Here is a 22,533-nt window from a genome sequence, read left to right as displayed (position 1 = left end):
GCCTTCCTCCTGCGGGGCCATAACACGCGGGCGCGGCACGAAAACAATTTTTTTTGTGCACATTTTGATAAAGCAACTATTAAGTCTTCTTGATGTGAAATTTCACACCCATAGCTATGTCAATTATATCACACCATGCAGCAGTTTCACAATGCGTGGGACACCAATTAACTTACAAATTGGGTGCATGATTTGCCGGTTCATTCCCAAAACCAAACACTTTAGACAATAGCTATTACAAGTGATTCAATTGGGGAAAAGCACAATGAACAAATGATAAAACTATCAAGAATCTCTTTTCATCCATTTTAGATGGTAAGAATGGAAATCTTTGTCAACAAAGTGAATCGGATGGCTGCAGGTTCGAGGCTGCCCAGGTCCAGTCATGGATTTTTTCTTCTTTCTCCTACTTTTCAAACATACTGAAGAACAGCTAAAACTTCAAAGTGGATTCTCTCAAGTGAGTTAACATTTTAGCCAACCAGATGATTAGCGGTGACAGCAAGGGTGTCACTGAATAACAGACATGTATGGTTTGGCTCCATTACAAGTTCGGGAAAGAGTAGTAATGGAACTATAGTTTTATGGCTTCCCCATAGGAAATGTATGGTGAAAATTTTGATTGGCCGTAAACATTGTGCCAGACATAAAGATTTTGAAATCTTTTTTAGTGGGTCAAGCAGTGCTGCAAATGAGCCAAATTTCAAGATCATGTGTAATTGCATCTGTGAGTTATAGAATGTTTTTGAGGATCCAGCTCAGCACACACTATAGTGATCAGGTGTGACAAATTGATGACAAATCACTTCAGTATTATGATGTTAAAGTACTTGGTAAAGGCAGAGCCTGTACACCAGAAGGCCCTAAGATCCTGCTCAACTTGTAATTGTACATCATATACAGTTCTATAAACTGATAATGAAAAGTTAGTTTGTTATGCCATAGGAATGCTTCTGAATCAATATATCATCACAAAATTTTTATACAAGGTAGATAACCACTCAGTGTTTCATTGTAGCTAGCTAAAAAAGAAAATTGACCTGGTTTCTAAAATAGGGTCATAGCTACCGGGCCCCCATTGATACTTCAATGCTGAAGAACTGTAACCACTATAGTACGTACGTATACGTTAAGCTGGATCCTCAAAAGCGTTTAATAAGTCATAGATGCAATTACACACAACCTTGAAATTTGGCTTATTTGTAGTGCTACTTGACTCACTAATATCTTTTTATTCAAATATCTCACCCAATATTTGTAGCCAATCAAAATTTTCTCCATACATTTCCTATTTGGAAGCCATAAAAGTACAGTGTCCTTTACTATCTGCTCATAATGGAGTTAAACCATGCATGTCTGTTGTTGACACCCTTACTGTCACCACTAATTATCTGGTTGACTGAAATGTTAACTCATGTCAGTTGAGAAAAAAATCCACTTTTTAATTTTTAGCTGTTTTTCAGGATCCAGCTCAACTTGTACATCTCGTCAGTTTAAATTCAAAACCTCTGTGTCTAAGACCCGGGATTTACGTTAAATGTCTAATCATACCAAACAAATATTTTATTTATTTATTATTTTATCTAATTTGTCTCAAAAGACAGGGTTGCACCAAAAGGCTTAGCCTGTACAAGGGTGCTTCAAACAACATACATAACACACAGCTACATAGTTTACAACATAGGCGATTCTAAGGGGGGCCAGCCCCCTGCTGAAAAATAACTTTTTAAAAATCTTGGGGGAAAGTTGCAGTATAGATTGGCATTGTTATTTTTAGCATTTTTCATGTTTTTACTATCAAATTTTCAAGCCTTCAAATTGCAAAATCCTGCAGTTGCACCCCCAGACTCCCCTGAAATTCTACTTTATATTACAGTCATTCAACAATAGTCATACTGTTCCCTACTTGGCCTCCCCTGTAGGTCAGGTCTAGAATTGCCACTGGTTTACAACATACATAACACACAACTACATAGTTTACATTATACAGATAACTAAAAATAAGCACAGAAACAAGCCAAAAAGATAAGCTTTCAGAGCCTTCCGAAAGGACTCCACCTTGGTGAGAGACAAACAAGTGACTCCTCACCAGCCAAGGAGGGAAAAACCACTCTCTACCTGTATGTTGCATGCAGTGAAATGTTGAAGACGGCGGCATCCAATGTGACTGGCCAGGGTACAGACTGTAGGAACATGGTGAATGTGCCAAATTAAACTAACCACCCAGGATGAACTTTAGCATGTATGTCATTGAATCTGTTGCTGATTTTAACTCACGCCTTGAACCGTTCAATAAACAACTTAAGGACTACCCCACGGCCACCCAGTCAATGGCTTCACAAAACACCCCTCAGACTATTACAAACAGCCATCTTCCTATTAACAAACCTACATCTGACAATTCTACAGATCATAAATTCATTGTTGTGGTTTAGCTATGGCATAAAAGAGAATTCCAGCGCCACTCCTAGGAGTGCTCATAGCCTCGTACCAAGTCAGACATCGATTCTTGTGTCCACATTATGAAGGAAGTGAATAATGACATCATCGTGCATTCTAATAGGGACTGCTTGCATCTGAGGCATACAAGTCAAACCTGACATGAATAAAAGCTGAGAGAGCAATTGCTACCAAAGGAACGTTGGAGCTTGATTAGTTCAGGAACTGATAGAAAGAAAACACATTAAAATTCGTGGTACTAAACCCTATGTGACTAATCAAAAATATACGGTGAAATAATTGATTCAACCTTTGTACCTACCCAGGAAAAAATATCTTGCAAGAGATTTGCAGTGTAAGATTCTTGCACTGTTCTTGCTAGAAACGTGCACTAATCTTGCAAGCTTGCAAGAATCTTGCACTGAAAATGTCCCTTTTCTTACAAGAATTTTGTACAGGACTCTTGCATGCAAGAATCTTGCAAGAAACTTGCACAAATTTTGCAAGTATCTTGCAAATCAAGAATCTTGAACTGAAAATGTCCCTTTTCTTGCAAGAATCTTGGAAACCTTGCAAGATATTTTTCCCTGGGTATAAACTCAGAACTGAAGCATCAAACACTTCCAGTAACAATTCTTGTTGATACATCTACCTCTCATTGACTATCTTTTTTCTATACCAATTCAAGAAGTATTGTAAATAAACTCCAAAAATTCCAATCTGTAGTTTACTCAAAGTTGTTTGATCTAATTGACTTTACAGAAACTTGGCTCTCTGACAGTATATTTGATAATGAAATCTTTCCCTCCAATTATGTGTTGTCATGATCACCAATTCCGTGGTGGTGGGAGTCCTCCTTGCAGTCAATGACAAAATCTCTTGCCAGAAATTAACTTCACCAGTAAACTTGGAAGCCATATGTGTCAGACTGATTCTATTACCTTGTGTGTAGTTTATGCACATCCAAACATTATAATTACTGCTACTTATAACGAAATAATCCTGTTCAATTTCCTCTCAAATGTGTCCAATGCTTTGGATAAATTAATCATTCTTGGTGATTTTAATTTTCCTGACATAGACTGGGACTCATTGACAAGTTATTTTCTTGGTTCTGTGGCCTAGTTTTTCAGACAGGTCTAAGTCAACTCATTGATACACCTATCCATAATCATGGTAACATACTAAGCATGGTTCTTACTAGTCTAGATAACTATATTTCCGACCTACAAGTCCATTCAACTCCACTCCTACCATCTGATCACTTCAACATTACCTTTTCACTGTCTACAAGTGTTACAGTATCCTCTAAGTCAACTACTTACATTACATTTAATTATTCCAGAGGTGATTATCAAGGTTTACATGACTATCTGTGTTTTTCTGACTTTACATCATGCTTTTCAAGTGATAACGTGTGGCACATTATTGAATATCATCTTATTACAGCCATGCAACTGTTTATTCCTGTAAATAAAATTCATTCAGACCGACACTCCATATAGTTCAATTCAGAAATAAGGCAAATGTCTTAGAACTCTTCACTGTAGATATAAGCATCATCCATCATATCACGTTTATAATACCATTGACTCCCTTGAGAATTTCTTACCAGACAAAATAAAGAAAACTATGAATCTCATCTCATAAACAATGCTAACAATCTAAAATCTATCACAAAGTCTAATAATCATCCTCCAGTCATGAACTTCGACTCTTTAACTGCCAGCACTGATTTTAGCAATGCTAATCTGTTTAATCAATATTTCCACTCTGTTTTTCACGATTGATCCACAACACCTACAAACTTTGATAATCTCTCAGCCATGCATGAATCCATACACTCCATTACTATTAGTTGCTGATGTTTATGAAGTCCTCACCTCACTAGATATCAAAAAATCTTGTGCTATTGATAAATCACCCCCAGAGTGGTAGCTATACAAAGCTGTGCTGGAGCCCTGTGTGAGCCACTATATCATCTGTTCTCTGTGTCATACCATACCATGAAAATTCATAAAGTAATGCCCATATCAAAGCTGGCAACCAATGTTCTGTAAGAAATTATCATCCCATCTCACTGTTATCCAACATGTCTAACGTTTTTGAAAGATTTCTCAATTCAAAAATTGTTCAGCATCACAGCAACATCCCCTCACAAATTGATGTGGTCTATTTTGACATCATGCAGTAAAGCCTTTGATATTGTATCTCATGCTATTTTGCTTAACAAACTGTGGAATTACTTGTGTACTCTGGGCTTAGTATCTGACAGATCGTCATCAAAGTGTTTGTATCAATAACTGTTACTCTGATTTATTTCCAGTTCTTTCAGGTGTGCCTCAGGGTAGTTCTTTCAGGTGTGCCTCAGGGTAGTATACTTGGCCCCTTGTTATTTTTAGTCTATATTAATGACATATTGCATGACATCATACTTTCATCAAAGCCAGCTTTTGAAATTTGCCAATGATACTAAGTGTTTCAAGTACATCTGTACTGTATCTGACTCCAATGCCCTACAAGAAGATATCATTGCTTTATTTACTTGGTCCAGGGAGACAGACCTGAATTTTAATCTAAAAAAGTTTGTTCATCTATCATTTGAATGCAAGTTTGAAACCATCTACACTATTTCGAATATGACTATACCACTCAATGCATGACTCACACAAAGACTTATATTAGGACTTGTTATTTGAGAATTTAAGTTGGAAAAGGCACTATAAATCAATTTCTGCTTGTGCCTACAAAGTATGGAGACTGATATGTCGTACTATGGGTATTGAGACCAATATGTCGTACTATTGCTTCTACTCATGATCACTCTACCTCTACAATGGTCACATTTTATATCTCAATGGTTCAATCTATTGCACCCACGTATGGCGTCTACATCTGATGAAAGATATCCTGACTATTGAACAAATTCAATGCCACACCGTGCCACCAAATATCTATTGAATGACTACACCAATAGGTACAAAACCTGCTTAATAAAACTAAGGATCCTTCTCTGTACTTGTTTGAGTTACAAGGTATATTATTTGCAATCAAAAAGATACAAACTAAACAGTTCAGTATTTACAACTTTACACCAGATCTGGTGCCTGTAACTGATTATCCCTTGTCATTTAAACAATGTGTTTAGACATTCTTATTTACATAGATTACCAACTCTCTGGAATGCCATGCCCTTGGACTTATCATTTCATCTGCTAAAACCAAAACTGAAAACATTTCTCTGAGATCATTTTCTAACTAATTTTGATGATAATAACTGCACATTGCACTATCTTCAAGATGCTACCACTATCAGTCACATCCACCCACCTCAAATCTGAACTATATCTGTAGAAACTGTATGTATGTGTATAATATATAAGTACAGTAATGTAATGTATAAAAATGGCTGTTGGTACAGGTTACCATCAGACTTTTGGTGTGTTTACACCATAAAAGCAATAAATAAATAAAAGCACAGGCTCATAGGATGACATAAACATTACACAAAGCAACAACAGCTACAGTGCAGGCAGTACATAGTACATCTCCAAGTTTCACCCTCAACATATTATGCCAGCAAAATATCAAATTGTATCCTTTGGTGTAATGGTAAGCACTGAGCACACAGTTAAAAGGCTTTCGTCACAAACAGAGAGTTTTCCAACAAGACCTCCAATGAACAATATTTTGTTTCCACCGATGTGAACTGACTTCCCCAAGTAATATCCATGAGGTATTTCACCAACGCAGCACCAAGACTTTAATTCTGGGTTATAAATGTTTATCAGTGAAACGTACTCCCAAACTGGTTTGTCTTCCTCTGGTTGCTCTATTAAACAATCTCCACCAAATGTTAACAAGTGATTTTCATGGTATGTAATAGAAGGACAAGAATATGGCAAATCAGGGATTTTTTCCCATGCTTGAAATGCTGCAGGTTCATGAAGCAAGGCTGGCAAGTGAGCAGCGACAATAGTGCATGTGCTACCTCTGTGTTCATCATACCCAACAGCAAAATAAACCTTTTCACCAAAAATCAATGGGACAGCTTCATGGACGATGTGTGGGAGTGGCTCAACCACACTCCACTGTGAGTCAGGAAGAAAACTGTCATTCACTTGAAGAACCTCAACTACTCTTGAAATGGTCCATGGCTCTAGGCAACTAATACCTCCAGCTACAATGACACTTGATTGATAACCAATAGAAGAACAGTCAAAACGTGCTGTGGGCATGTCAGGGTATGGAGTGAGCCATTTTCCATACTTTTCATCCCATAAGAACACTTTACAGCTCAATTCTAGTAAACCATTACTTATTGTTCTTCCTCCAATAGCCAACACATGTTTTTTGTTTGGGACAACAGCAAAACTATACCTACTACATGGTAATGATGGTAATATGAACCACTTATTTAGATTAGAGTCAAACATGATGGGATCAACATAGCCACAAGAAGGTCCTTCTATAGATGCATACACTTTTCCATCTAGCTCAGCAACAGAGGTTGCCCAACATTTTAGGGGTAAACTGGCACACTGGCTCCACTTTAACTCAAGGGAGCTCCATAGCCTGGTACTGCTCTTGCTTGTCTATACAAGGGTACATATATAGAGTATTAGTGTTGACACTTGTTAGGTTGTCTTTACCTGAGATCGAGATGGTGCAATCTTTAGCTGTGACATTTCACACATAAGCTTTTCCATTGTAGCATCTTTCATTTGAATCTCAATGTCTTTACTGATCAACTTGATGGCTTGCTCTTTGACTTCTTGCTTAGTCTCTTGTAGCATCAAGTATGCATGAAGCATGCTCTCGGGTAAAGTGTATTTCCTATTAACAACCAGTGTTTCCAGTTGGTCACATATTTCTTCCACTATTGGTCGGTCGTTGGGAATGTTTTCAAGACAAGATATAATAATGGGTACAATAATGTCACTTACTGTTTCAGGTACTGTTTTAAGATATTCACTCCGTCTTTCAATTTCAGTGAGCATACGATTAGAAGGCTGTGGCATAGCTCTAGGCCATCTATGTGAGAAAAGATGAAGCATAACACAACCAAAAGAAAATATATCTAGTCCAGTTCCATACTCCCGGTCAGGAGTCATTGTCAGAGCCTCGGGGGGCATAAAATCTACTGTGCCAGGTGCCAAGCTCATTAGCATTGATTGGTCAGCAAAACGAATTGTTCCAAGATCAGCAATCTTGGCTTCCATGCTCTTTGTAATTAATATGTTTTTACTAGACAAGTCACGGTGAATGATAGGGGGATTTCTGCTGTGTAAGTATCTCAGGCCCAAGCCAGTACCATGCAGAAGGTTTAATTTTATCTCCATTGGGATAACCGAATGATCCTCTAACAATTCGTTCAAGCTACAATACAGTCGCTCCATGACTAAACTTGGTACTCTGGCTCCGGTTGGTACGAAAATACCAAGAAAACGAACGATGTTGGCGTGGCGCAGGCTGATACTTTGTTCACATTCTCTCAGAAAACATTTTTTCAGTGATTCAAATTCTTGTTCGCTGGCTTCATTGAAAATGGAGTGGATTTCTTTGACTGCAACAATGGATCCCTCCCACCGTGCTTCCACAATTCTTCCGTTGGCGCCTTTCCCAATCTGTTTTCCAAGCTGTATGTCTTCTATCAAAGATTCCCTCAAAATTGGAAACGACCCAAGAACACTATTATCAAACGAAGCCATTTGCATTACTGACGGTAGGTAAATACCCTCGATTAATTATACCCCGCCCCTTTATTTTCCGCATATAATACCACTGATCTTACTGTAATCGCATTTTTAATATTTCAATCTCATAAACTAACAAAAAAAAAAATGTACTCTACCACTATAATATTATACACACAACCTCAATTCCTCATATTTCCACTCTAGCCAAAAACGGAGTAATATATGAACCCAAGAATAGCTCCCCTTCAAACTCATATGCCTCAGAAATTCTAGTTACTGTTTTTCCTGTGTCATCATGGAGAGTTTTGACCACTGAACCTTCTTCATTGATCATCATTACTAGTGTCCGTTTAGGTGAAAGATGGTCCAGTGCCTTGAGAAGTCCCAGCTACATAGCAAAACGAAATGAAAATTTTGGTAACATTTATGTATAATTAATAATGCATACCATGCACGAATGATACCCTTGCATTGAGCCAACATCTGAGAAAACATTTTCAGAAGCACATTTTTGTTGTAAATGAATAAGCTTCAATATAACATACATTCTGAACTCTACTTTAATATATAATGTTTCATTAGGACACCTATTTATTTGTCTTAAGGTCATTTTTCGTACACTGTAGCAATGGGGTAGAGTGGACTTGGGGGCTAGGGACCTGTCTGGTATTAATAATAGGCAGTGGATACTGAACTGAAATTTGGTTCAATAAGCCGTACTGGCTATTGAACCAACAGTAAAACTTAGACAAAAAAAGGGTCACTAAACGAAAAAAAAACTCACAAAACTCAGCCAGGGCTCAAACCCTATACTACTGGAGCTTTAGGCAAGTGTACTAACCACTGTTGTACCACTGCTAGCTACTCACCTCCCATACTTTTCTATCTTATAAATGTAGTAGTTTCGGTACATAGTAAGAAGAATGTAACCTAAAGGTGAAGAAGAAACCAAAGCTGAACCTGACCCTAACCAACCGTAACACCAATACTACTTTTCGTGTCCCCTAAAGTTGAATGTTCAGGGCAACTACTAGACGCGTCCCCTAAAGTCGAATGCTCGGGGGTAACTACTAGATGCAAAAATAAAAACCTTTCGGTTCAGTAACCACTTCCTTAATAATATTTTATCAACTTCATACACTTTTTATGTGCCACTCTGTATGTCACAATCACATAGCACGGTGCTTATTGATTAGAAATTTTAAAGTGCATTATAATACTGTATAGCCAAAATATTTTGAGGGGGAAAATTTTTGCTGCTTTTGCGGTTTTGGGGGTTACCAGCAAAAGTTTTATCCTTAGTCCTCCATATAGTTTAATACATTTTGGAAATGTTTGCAAATCTGCGAAAAATTTATTTTTAACAACATTGCTCAACCTTGAAGCATTTACCCCGGCCCGGGTATTGACTTTGGTTTTTAGCTGGCAGCTTGTAAATTGTTGTTTTATTGTATGAATGATGTTTATAAGCATTGGCGAAAGAGTTCTAGTGATAAAAGCAGTGAAACAAGATATATGAATGATGGTACATACCTATCCTAAAACAAAAACAGCCTTGGGGCTGTAAAAGAAGGGCGCTGCCAAGCAAAGTAGGATCAATCAAACAAGCTTATTCAACACGAGTGGTAAGAACAAGGACTGATATCAAGTTGCGGCCAAGTAGATGTAGATTGGAATATTAGTCATTCATGCAAATACTCACGGTAGTCGCGCCCCCCACTTTCCTTGGCCTTGATGTGGGAAAATCCCTACATTTTTGACTTAGACAATTGCTGAACTTGTCAAAGGTACTGCATGGTTTTGTATTCCGTGCTAAGCATGCAGCTATCACTTCACTGAAGCAACTACTCTCCTAAAATGAGATGGTAAATCAAAGTTTCTGCTTGGTTGGCAGACAACGTGTAATGGATTAGTGTGGAGAGAAACTTACTGGTATGTGCTATGACAGAAAAATGATCTACCCAAGAGTCTACATATGCGATCATAACCTACAGAGTTAACTAGTATATAATGTGAGGTAAAGAATTTAAATAAATATAAACATCATAAAGTACATAACCAAACCCTGTAAAAGTAGGGTACTCACAGGTCACCAGTTCTGGGTCCATGGTCCCTGGGTCCACTGTTTTTACCTACCTGCAAACTAGATAGTATACAGTGATTCTGAGGTTCTACTCATATGGTCATGAATGTACATGCATAACATGGGCGTACACATATGCATACACATGCACATACACGCGCATGAGTGATATGTTTGTTGCACACAACACATGAACACACACACACATGAACAAACGCACGCACACACAATTATTAGTTTTAAAAATAGTACCTTAGTAAAAAGAAGCCGTATCCAAGGCTTGTCAGCAGTAAAATCAAACAATGTTTCAGCTCGTGTAACAACACCAGCAGCCCAAAAGCCTGGAGTTTGTCTGGTTGGTGTAATATTGTCCACCAAGGCAGGAAGATTGTCAATAAATATGTCCCACTGTCCTACCTTGGGTCCCTTTAAATAATACCTAACAGATAAACAACAGAACAACAGTATATTATTATTATTATCACAGTACAACATCAACAAAAAAACACTTCCCAAGAAAGCAAGACAGAAGACAATGTACAACAACAATGCCTTCCAATAACAATTGTTCTGTTGAAGGGCTTGTAACTTTGTATTAGAGTATCTGAGTATTACATAGGCAAACTTTGCACTAACCAGTTTTACAATATAGAATTCTTTTACAATACAGAATTCTCTACCGCTATGCATTTATACTGAAGTAACAATTACCAATTACAGATGCAATTAGGAAATGCATAATGGATGCACACACATAAGTGATAACCTGAAATGCTATCATTGGTGCCTCACATTACCTCAGAATCCTTGCCCTGACTAATTCGGAAATTATCAAAAAGTCTTCTCCAGAGCTCTTGGCAATCCCATTAACCCAATACATGTCTTGTCTGATAACAGTGGTGCATCCGGCAATTGGATTGTAGTGAAACACCTTTCCATTGGGCCTTCCCTCAACTGTGGCAAATATGTGATTGTGAAGGGTAAACCTGCTACTTGAACATGTCATGAAGATGCTTCCATTATTGAGTACAGCCAAGTTATTGAGAAGTGGACAGGCAAGTTCACCAGATTCTTTGGGCTGAAACATGCGTGCCTTTTCACCAGTTTTAGTGTTGATACGAAACAATCCTTTGTAGCTGTCTACTACAATTAGGTCTCCCTTGCTATCAATCTCCATTCCGAGAGGCCTTCCACATACTTGAAACATTTCTTCTTTTCCTGTGAAATCATATAAAAAACATAATTGAAGACAGTTACAAATGTACAAACTGACACTTGCATGCACACAACACACTACATGCACAAATATACAAACAACTCATCACATGCACAATGAAATAAAAGCTACATTTGAGCAGTGACAAGGGAATGCATGGTTATGCATGTCTACATGTCTTCATCTGTGTACCTGCATTCTAGTTTGTTCTTGTGTATGGCCATTTTAAAAAGCAAGGCTTACTGTATAATTTAGGGTTGGGCGACACTGAATTTGCGACATGCGATAATTGCATGTGTCATTTAATGCGATTATTGTAATATTGCTTGTGAAAATTGAAACACAACCACAGAGTTTGAAAAAGTCCATATGACTGCTTGTTTTCACTGAGAATTAGTTTAGAATTAGTTTACAAACACAACTTCTTGGCTAACAAGTTAACCAATTGACATAGATAGCAATAATATGCATGAACTGTATCAAATATGAGGCCTAGAAGAGACACAAAATAGATCATAAGTGCAATAATTATTGCAAAATGCGATAAATATTGCCTATATGATAATATTGTGAAGGCAAAATACATGTGATAATGGTATTGCAAACACTTGCTTAGGCGATTTATTGAAATACTAATATTCTGAATTTGAAAAGATCATACGAGGGTGCACTCATACATGGGTTACAAGAGTAGCAACCTGTATATCTACTGATACTCTTGCTTTCTTAGATTATACTTTACAACAGGCATCTCTTATAACTGCATTTGATGACAGTGGTAGCATAATCTTCAATTAGTTCTAATATGACATATGTACATAATGACACTACTGCAAATACAAGGTTAAAAAAAAAATTGTGCAGTGGCCCTGTCACCTAAATTTTTACCTGGCATTTGCAAACAACTTTAGCTATAGTAACTCTCACCACAGTCTGTGTATGGTGGTTCACCCATCCTAGTTAGTAAAGTATAACTGTCTGCTCGGGGGTCGATCTTCACTATACGACCATCAATCAACCCAGTGTATATATAACCTGACAATACACACACACATTGTCAAGTTCAACTGTGATTAGAACACCAACCATCTTTGTCAGATGCAAATGATTCTGGTCCTACAAAATCTCCTTCAAACATTTTCTTTGCTCTCTGTAACTCATTGTGTACAGCATACACTCCAGTAAGGGGTGGTGGGCCTTCACCAGACTCATTAAACCTGTTTATTGTTTATTACAAGAGTGAAATCTTACATTACTACACTATGGTAAATTTTAAAGTGAATCTATCATTAACATTGTTTAATACAGCACTGCAACAGGTAGTTACTACATCAAGGTACTAATGTTACATGAACACTAAACTCTACAAACAGAAACTGCAACACTAATAAAATATCTAAATTACCATTCACAGTACTAAATTCCCTATTTCATACAAGTAGTAAAGTCAAGGGTACTGGATACAGACAATACAATAAAGTTACACATGAAGTTCTGTAATCCTCAAAGATAATTTCTTAAACGTATTCCACACAAGGCTACACAGCTTTCCAAAAGTTTCAGCAGCCCAGTAAGCTTACCTTAGTAATAAATCATAAAAATTATACATAACATCGTGAGGCCAAGGAAAGCTAATGCAGATGTCCTATACACAGCCTATAAACAAGTGTGATACAGGAATATAAATGAGCACATCTGTAACTTGGTAGTGCAACTTGTAGTTCCTGGACAAGTGGATTACTCTTGCTGTGGAGGATAAAGCACATCCTATCACAAATTTGAGCTGAATATGCCCAGAGTTACAAGCCTTCAAAGGCCATTTCTTCTTAATCACATTTTACCAAAAAAATAGTCACATGTTTCATTCGACCAATTTTTAAAGAAACAGGAGTATGCCCACAGCCGGCTGTGGGCACATGCCCATTGTTTTCCAAAAAGTGTGTGTGTGTACCTATCTATGTTTTTCCTACTGTAAAAGCATCCTGCACGTAAGTCTGTATATTAAACTTCCGCACAAGTAAACTTTGCTCTGAGGTGGTATCTTTTCGGCAGTCTGAAATACAGAAGTGGCAACTCTCCTCAGACTTTGAGAACTACCTTCCCTTCAGGTTTTACAGGTATTTAACAACTAAAAACCGGTGCAGGCCTCGTAGACTATCAGGAATGGTCTATCCCTTGGGCATGTCCTGTACTTATGTGAATGAAAACGTATATCAGTAGGGACCCACCGATTATGCTCATTATTTTACCTATTATGCTATGCTACAATGCTCAAAATTTTGCCTCTATTATGCTTAAATTAATGCTCAATATTTACCTATAATGCTCAAATTATACTCAATATTTATACCTAAGTTCCCATGTTTTTCTAGTACATTTGCACTTTATGGGAAAACAGTAAGTTGCTGATGAGCACAGACTCCAATCCTTGCTTGTCAAAGTGCATGTCACAGAGATCATCGATATACTCTAATAGAACAGTCAACTGTCTGAATATTCTCTGACTGTTCTATTAAAGTATATCGATCTTTTTCTGTGATATGTATCTTGAAATTGATAAGCAAGAATTTATGGTAATGCACAAGTGTTCTGCCTATTATGCTAGCATTATGCTCAATGCTTTCAGACACCTATTATGCTCATCATTATGCCAGCATAATCAGTGGGTCCCTATAAATCAGCCTTGTGGCTTTGTCGAGAGAATTTGAAAAGCATGATAAACAAATCATTTAACAGCTGAGAAATACTTAAAGTGGTTTGTTCAAATAGTGCTCAGTGTCGTAATTAGAGAATTACACATAATTCACTAATTACAAAATTGCATAATTTGATAATTCTGAATGCAAATAAACAAATAAATAATAGCATAGCGTGTAACTGAAGGGGTCAGTGGAAAAGCGGGACATGCACCATTTACATAAAAAAAAAATTTGAATGGCTTGTTTTAAAGCCTTTTCACACTTAATACACATTGAATGCGGATCCAGCTGTGGTCAGACTGAGAGTGGATCAAATGCGCATCAATCCATTTCACACTACGTGAACAGCAACTGTCGCTTTCATAGCAAGTGATTGATTACCCGATTATGTAACGAAAATAAAACACCAGATGTATGTTGTAAAAACACCGAACCAGAATTTGTTAGGCCTCCCAGCCATCATGGCCTTTAACATCCTTACGAAGGTCGATGCTGTTGGTGACACTACCAGCAGTATTCCTTCCCAGTTCCCAGAACTGTTTCAAGCACTAGGAACAATGAAAGCTGAATATGAAATAAAAATCCAATTAATGCTAAGCCATATGCACTGTTCTCAGCCTGCCGTATGCCAATTCCCCTTAGACATAAGAGCTTAAACAAATGGAGGCCACAGGAGTTATAAGTAAAGTTGACCAGCCTAACAAATTGGTGTGCTGGCATGGTAGTAGTCCAGAAAACATCAGGTTGGGTTCGTATCTGCATAGACCTAAAGACATTAAACCAGAACATGCTTACAGAAGTACATGCCATGCCACATGTAGAAGAGACCTTGCCACAACTTCAAGGAGTAAAAGTGTTTTCTAAGTTAGATGCCAATAGTGGCTTCTGGCAAGTGGCTTATGGCAAGTGTCTTTAGCTCAGAACTGCAGACATCTTACCACATTTATTACATCTTTCGGACGTTATTGCTTTAATTAACTCCCCTTTGGGATATCTAGTGTGCCAAAGTATTTTCAGAAATAAATGAGCCGCATTTTAGAAGGCCTGCTGGGAGTCCTTTGTCATTTGGATGACATATTAGTGTTTGGTGGTGACAGTACTGAACATGGTGCTCAACTATGAGCTGTGCTGCTTAGAATTCGTGCTGCTGGAATAAAAAAAACTCTGAACCGAGCCAAGTGTGAATTTGGGAAACAAGAAATTACCTTTCTCGGTCACATTATCAATCAATCTGGTATCTCTGCTGAACCTGAGAAGCTTTCAGCCATTAAAGAGATGCCTCCTCCCACTAAATTACTGAACTACATAGGTTCATGGGAGTTATCAACTGACTTGTAAAGCTTTCTCCCAACACAGCTGAGCTCTCTGCTCCATTGTGTACACTACTCAGTACTGTACCAACCAAGCTTGGTTTTGGGGGCCAGACCAAAATAGAGCCTTTAATCAATTGAAAACAGAACTTACAACACTTCACATATTGACAATGTACGACCCTAAAGTACAAACTAAAATATCTGCAGATGCTTTGTCTTTTGGTTTCGGTACAGTGTTCTTTCAGGCTAAGGGTACATTCTGGCACCCAGTTGCATATGCCTCTCGTTCCATGACAAGCACTGAACGTAGATACGCCCAAACAGAAAATGAGGTGTTAGCTGTCACCTGGGCATGTGAGAAATCTAGTAGCTACATTATTGGCAATTAGATCCTCTTAGAAACAGATCACAAACCCTTTGTACCACTGCTGACCTACAAACGCCTGGAAAATCTTCCTCCGAAAGTACTCAGATTCAGACTCCGTCTAATTACAATATTGTTGGTAAATCAAGACACACGGTAGTGTGTCGTGCGGCCCAAGAAGCCAGCGCACAACACCTGTGAGTATATTGACAGGAAGAACAAAAACACAATTTTCCCACCTCTGTAGCTCTGTGCTGCCTTGATGAAACAAGACAATTTTTGCTGTGGACACGCCTGCCAACTTCAGTACTCCACATACAAATTTGAGTGAAATCGCTTAAAGCGTTCCAGAGATATGCAACTTCAAAAATTGGCTTAGTTTCTTTGTTTTGTTTTTTCTTATTATTTTTCTTCCTCTTTGCAAAAATTACTATAAAACGCGAACGCCACATCCGATTGCCTTGAAATTTGGCACACAGAAAGGCACATCTCGGTACCAAATTTGGCTGGAATATGATAAACAGGCAAAGAGGTATTAGCGATTATTCACGAAAAATAACACCAATATGTTGTCACGCCTACAGGGTAAACCGCTTATGGGAAGAAGCTGAAAATCGTTGGATGAATAGGTTAACTATTGAACCTCAAACCTTTTGTGGTTTGAAAGAAATTGAGCTAAAAACCAGGAAGATAAAACGAAAAAACCAACAGTGTGTAACAATTATGCAATCGAGATTAGCTAATAAAAAACGACTACTTGCCACACCTACCAGAAAAACCACTTGGGATAATGCTTTGAAAATCGCTGTACAGATGGAGTAATCATCTTAGAAAGGCTCTTCAATGGTGTGGAAGAATTAGATTTAAAGCCACGGAGTTATAACACGAATTGGTATAGCAAGTGCGAGATTGAGATACTCTAATAGAGCAGTCATCCTAATAGAGCAGTCACCCTGAAGAGAATTCAAGAGATCAGCTAGAAAGAAGTAACCTGTATAGAGATCAGCTACAAACAAATCACCCTGTAGAGAGATCAGTTAGAAGAAGTCACCTTGTAGGGAGTTCAACTACGGAAAGAGATAGTTCAGCTAGAAGAAGTCACCTTGTAGAGAGTTCAGCTACAAAGAAACCACCATGTAGAAAGTTCAGCTACGAACAAATCGCCCTGTAGAGAGATCAGCTACAAAGAAACCATCATGTAGAGAGTTCAGCTGCAAACAAACCATCATGTAGAGAGTTCAGCTGCAAACAAATCACCTGTAGAGAGTTCAGCTACAAACAAATTGCCCTGTATAAAGATCAGCTAGAAAAAGTTACCTTGAAGAGAGTTCAGTTACAAAGAAACCACCATGTAGAGAGTTCTGCAATAAATATATGTATTATATATATATAATTTGCACATTTACTGATAAAATCAGAAATATTTAAAGTATTTAACATCTGCTTCATCTTTTCTTCTTCCTGTGGTAAAGAAAAAAAGATAGGTTTAAAAAGCTCCAAAGTCAGCCATAGGCTGGCTTTGGGGTATACAAATACAAGAAGAAGTGAAATCTAATCCAAAACAGCCAAGCTGTAAAAAAAGAGTGCGGCCCTCAAAAAGGCTATGGTGAAAAAAAGATGTGAAATCCAAGGTGGCGGCCAAGAAATGGCTGTGATGGTAGGTTAATGGTAGAAATTTTAATAACGACAATTCAGGTGAATTTTGGTGCTAAGCTCTTTTTTTACAGCTTGGCTGTTTTGGATTAGATATCTTTACACTGCTGAATTACTTTCTAGGGCACCACAACACATACCCCTCTGGATGTCCAGAGCTTATCCCAGCAGGAGGATATTGAATATTTCATACAAAGCATTACCTCTTATCTACCAGCCAGCAAGAAGCATTTACAAGTCTACTGTCAAGAGCAATCAGAGGATCCAATCACTAAAACAGTTATCTCCTATTGTCAATCAGGATGGCCTAAGCACTCCTCACTTCAAGAGGATCTTAAACCTTTTTGGCCATTTTGTGGTGAGTTGAGTATATACAATGGTTTGTTACTGTATGGGAGATGTATTGTTGTACCTGCCAAACTCTGTAATGAGATTCTATACAAGATCCACCATGGCCATCAAGGAACATGGCCATCAAGGAATCAACCGGTGCCTCCTCTGATCAATGTCATCTGTATGGTGACCTGGGGTGTCCAAAGCTGTTGAAGCTTATGTGAAGAACTGTTCTCACTGTCAGAAGACATACATTCCTCCCTGAGAGCCACTGATTGTTTTGCCACTCCCACAAAAGCCTTGGGAGTGAGTAGCTGCAGATCTCTTTGAATTGGATAGTACCTGGCATCTCCTGGTAATTGACTACTACTCAAGATACCCAGCAGTCATCCAGCTGCATAGCACCACCTCAACTGCTACAGTGAATGCCCTCAGATCTATTTTTGGAAGACATGGCATCCCATCAACACCGTTAACACACAATGGACCACAGTTTAACTGCAGTACCTTTACACAGTTTTCCTCACAATATGGCTTCCATCACGTTACAAGTAGTCCAAGATACCTCAAAAGTAACAGGTTGGTGGTGAGGACTGTTAAAGGATTACTTAAAGGATCTTCAGATTCTCACATGGCACTACTCAGCCATTGAGCCACCCCACTCCCATGGTGTTCTCTCAGCCCTGCAGAGTTATTGTTCGGACAGAAAATTGCCACTGACTTACTTCAACTTGCTTCTCTGCTGACTCCCCACTGGTCTTACTTGAAGCATTTTAAGAAAGCTGACAAAGCTTACAAGTCCAAACAGCAAATGCAATTCAATCGCAGGCACAGAACTCAATCCCTCCCCACGCTTAGCACCAATACTCCAGATTGGGTGTGTACAGGGAAAAGGCAAGTACCAGGGATAATAGTTTCAAAGACTCATATGCCTAGATCTTACACAGTTCAGACTTCCTCAGGTTTAGTTTGTAGAAACCGTCATCATCTGGCACCCAGGCTGGGAGGTGCATCACAGTATCATAAAGATGTAGACCTTGAGACAGATACACCTCTTCCAGATGAACTTGTAAGTGAGGGAGCAGCAAGTACTGCAGAACATCAGACATTGCCAAGATCTCCAATTCAGACTTGTTCATAAACTGGCACTACAATGAGACCTCCAAAACGTTATTCTTAAGATGTTGTATGGACTGAACTGGTTGACTCACACTCGTGCATGCACCACTAGTTGTTATATCATGCTGACACATTCTGTAGTTGTATTCTAATTATACTGCACATTGCACGCATATGTGCTATTGAGTCGATTAGTAAGTGAGCACATGTTACAGGCACTTGTCCCCTTTTGCTACTGGCCCCTTCAATTTATACATTGTTGAGGCTATACCTATAGTTGCATGGCACCTGGGTTTTAGAAGTAGCACAACATTAACCTGTTTTTTTTTTTGTTTTTTTTGACAGCATCAGCAATTTATGTACAGTTTTCACAAGGGAAATTTAGTCGTCATGCCTAGTTTTCCTATCACCTAAACTGATTTTAAAAACTGCTATGTGTGCCACAGCCAGGCTAATAGCTTCATAGAATCACGTCACTCACACCTAAACACATAAATTAAACTTTGTACAGAAAAGTTTGGTGCTGCCAGAATGTCAGTGGTTCCCATCAAATCACTTCGCTTACATTGATTAGGCAATAAATATGGTAAATCAAGGCATACAAACCCTAAGTACAGTATATTAAAGTCATCAGAGTTGGGGTAGTTACTTCAGAAAAGTAACTAGTTACTAGTCACACGTTACTTTTATCCCATATAACTTAGTTACAGTTAGTTACTTTTCAAAAGGTAACTAAGTACTCTAGTTACTAGTTACTTTCGTAGTATAAATTATGACTTGTTTTTAGCTTTTGTAACATGAATTTTGCTCAGAAATGTATCATTAAGGGATGCAATACATACAGTATGTGCACTTAAAATAACAATTCTGTCGCTCTTTCAGGTCAGTTTTAATTAATGCTACGTCTGTTACTCAAGCTGAATCATACAGAACAGTACACAGAATCTGTCTACTTAAAGTGGCTGTAGTATATATGGCATAAAAAGTGAAGTGCTCTTGCTTTTAAAGCATAATTATTTATGGTTACAATGTAACTATTGTAACTAGTTACTATTGTTACTTTTCAGACAATTACTCCTAGTTACAAGTTACTAGTTACAAAGCAAGTAACTAGTTATATTACTAGTTACTTTAAAAGTAATCCGTTACGTAACTTAGTTACAAAGTAACTAGTTACCCCCAACTCTGAAAGTCATACCATTTTCTGTAAGCATATCTCTTTGCATCAATAGCTTTATCCAACACCCATGCATCACGTCACAAAAAAAAACAAAAACATTCAGCATTCAAACTCTCTTTAGCCATTTTTGGGCAGAAACCAATCCCTTCTGTAGCCATATCACCCAAGATATCAAGGAGATGGCACACAGGGACTCACTGTAGGTAAATCTGTGACATACAGTCAAGGCCCCTACAAAGTCAACAGTCAAGGATGAATGAGGTGTCCAACACTTGGGAAAATTTCATATGCTCTTGTGGTAGAAATCAGAAATCAAGCACTTTCTCTATAATTTAGACAGAGAGGAAATCAGTAGAATGTACATGAAAATCAGACATCACAGTGGAAAAATCAGGAATTTCGTACACATTTTTAAAGTGTCAGATCCCTTGAGGACAAATTATACAGAAATGTACATACTTTGCTAAGTCACACATCACAAATTAGAAAGTCAGAGGTAAAAGTGAAATTTCAGTTGGTCAAGACTTTGGCCATGCATGTGGTCACAGACCTACCTACAGTGCATGCCTACGTGACACAGTTCTAAGGGTGTGTCATGTAGGGACGCACTGTAGGAAGATCTGTGACCACGGTCAAAGTATCTTGACCTGCCAAAATTTTGCTGTGACCTTTGATCAAGAGCTTTTTCCAGTGTGTGATGTGTGACTTTTATCAATTTTGCTATGACATTGCACAACACTCACACACGAGTTTTAACAATTTCAAATATTAATAGGAAGTGGTTACTGAATTGCAAATTTTATTTTCGTGAACAACATAAACTACTCCAGTATCAGCACACTAGTTACATGAAGGTAAGTTTTTGGTGAGTTCAAGGCGAGTTAGGGTTGGAGCAATCAAAGTGAGCGTCCCAGCAAAGCCAAGCCAACCCTAGCTTACCTCAAACTCACCAAAAATTTACCTTCATACAGACAGTGAAAGGCTTCATTGTGCTTTACAGGAAAACCTCAAGTTAACAGTTCAGCCTTGGTTTCTTTACCTCTTCTTACTATACACAAGTTAGTTCTTGAGTAACATTTATAAGATTGAAAATTAGGGGAGGTGGCTATCTAGCTGCAGTAGCACAGCTGGTAGTACACTGACCTAACACACTGGTAGTCCAGGTTTCAAGCCCTGGATGTTTTTTGCATTTTTTTAAAAGAACCTTTTTGTCTTTAGTTTTTCAATAACTGGTACATTATATGAACCAATTTTCGGTTCAGTATACTTAGCAATGACATTTCAGTAATTTCAATTGTGGGTTGGAATTTTTTACCGTTGACTTGGCATAAATTTGGACCTTGACCTGTGACGTAAGAGTTTGACTGTGCTTGCAGATCTATCCATAGTGAGTGCCTGTGTGTCACCACCCTGAGCTTGTATCAATACAGCAACAAGGAGTAGTCACTACCAATAGTCCTGTACAACTATCTGCAACCAGGATAAAAATCAAATCAAGCAATCAAGGATTAAATGTGCACTTATTCAAGTGATCAAGTGTTAAATGTGCACTTATTTAAGTGATCAAGAAGTCCTTGAAAGTGGTTGGCTTAAAACAAATTATGAAACTGTGTTAATGGTCAATCAAGGTCCTTTTTCAGGCGAAATCAAGCAATCAAGATACATTTTCGTCAATCAAAAACCTTGATCCCGGTCACAGATGGTTCTACAGGGGTATTGAAAAAAAAAAAAAAAAAAAAAAAGGAGGTAGTCACTACCCGTTGCAGCAATCAGCACGCGTACGGGCAAACTTTTCAAAACACAAAGAACATACACGTATGGAACTGGATCAATTGGCGATGGCAAATAATAAACGGCAACTGCACTCAGTCCCACGATGGTGGACAGTCCGAATAGCATGAATCTACAACACGATCCACCACGCGATTTTTTCCCTGCATGAATGATGTAGCTATGATGGACATGTCTGTATCGATATGTTAAATCACTAACCTGATGACGCACCACCGTCAGTACCTTCCTTTTTCCTCGCTTCCGCCATGAAGCTCGAGTTCTAGCTTTACCAAATAAAAGCGCCAGCGCTAACAGCATGCGCTCACATAGTTCTTGAATCATGGTGTTTAAAGGGGTGTGATCTCGGGTATGAGTATTAAATGGTTTAAAAAAAAAAAAATTAATATCCGCTGTGTAGCTAACATATTGTAGACAGCAATCATGTCTCATCTACATAGCTAAATCACGATCAAACTCTGGAACACTCTGCATTGCGAAGCAATGTTGTTAATTCAAGACAATTTGCAAACACATACTCACTTGTAATTAAGTAAAAAAACAATCACAATCATATGTTGTAGATACATATGATAATACTCCACTAGGATTTATACATGTTCTTAGTGTCATAAATGCACTGTTGTGCAGTACAGTACACATTA

General features: G+C 38.1%; 2 protein-coding genes across 2 annotated transcripts; both read right to left on the bottom strand.

Annotated features, from left to right (window-relative positions):
• Positions 1-5,861: 5,861 nt before the first annotated feature.
• On the bottom strand, positions 5,862-8,190 carry LOC136243005 (uncharacterized). Its single transcript, XM_066034525.1, has 2 exons — positions 7,092-8,190; positions 5,862-7,034 (listed from the first exon to the last, which is right to left on the bottom strand). The coding sequence occupies exons 1-2, from the start codon at positions 8,154-8,156 to the stop codon at positions 6,027-6,029; spliced, it is 2,073 nt and encodes a 690-aa protein (XP_065890597.1). The 5' UTR covers positions 8,157-8,190; the 3' UTR covers positions 5,862-6,026.
• A 39-nt stretch (positions 8,191-8,229) lies between these two features.
• On the bottom strand, positions 8,230-22,224 carry LOC136243006 (adipocyte plasma membrane-associated protein-like). The gene is made up of 7 exons (XM_066034526.1): positions 22,091-22,224; positions 21,912-22,032; positions 12,524-12,654; positions 12,365-12,472; positions 11,019-11,439; positions 10,474-10,660; positions 8,230-8,526 (listed from the first exon to the last, which is right to left on the bottom strand). The coding sequence occupies exons 1-7, from the start codon at positions 22,137-22,139 to the stop codon at positions 8,326-8,328; spliced, it is 1,218 nt and encodes a 405-aa protein (XP_065890598.1). The 5' UTR covers positions 22,140-22,224; the 3' UTR covers positions 8,230-8,325.
• Between the last annotated feature and the right edge of the window lie 309 nt (positions 22,225-22,533).

Source organism: Dysidea avara, chromosome 13, assembly GCF_963678975.1.
Source record: "Dysidea avara chromosome 13, odDysAvar1.4, whole genome shotgun sequence".
Classification (NCBI taxonomy): Eukaryota; Metazoa; Porifera; class Demospongiae; order Dictyoceratida; family Dysideidae; genus Dysidea; species Dysidea avara.
This window is presented reverse-complemented; position numbering and strand designations above follow the sequence as displayed.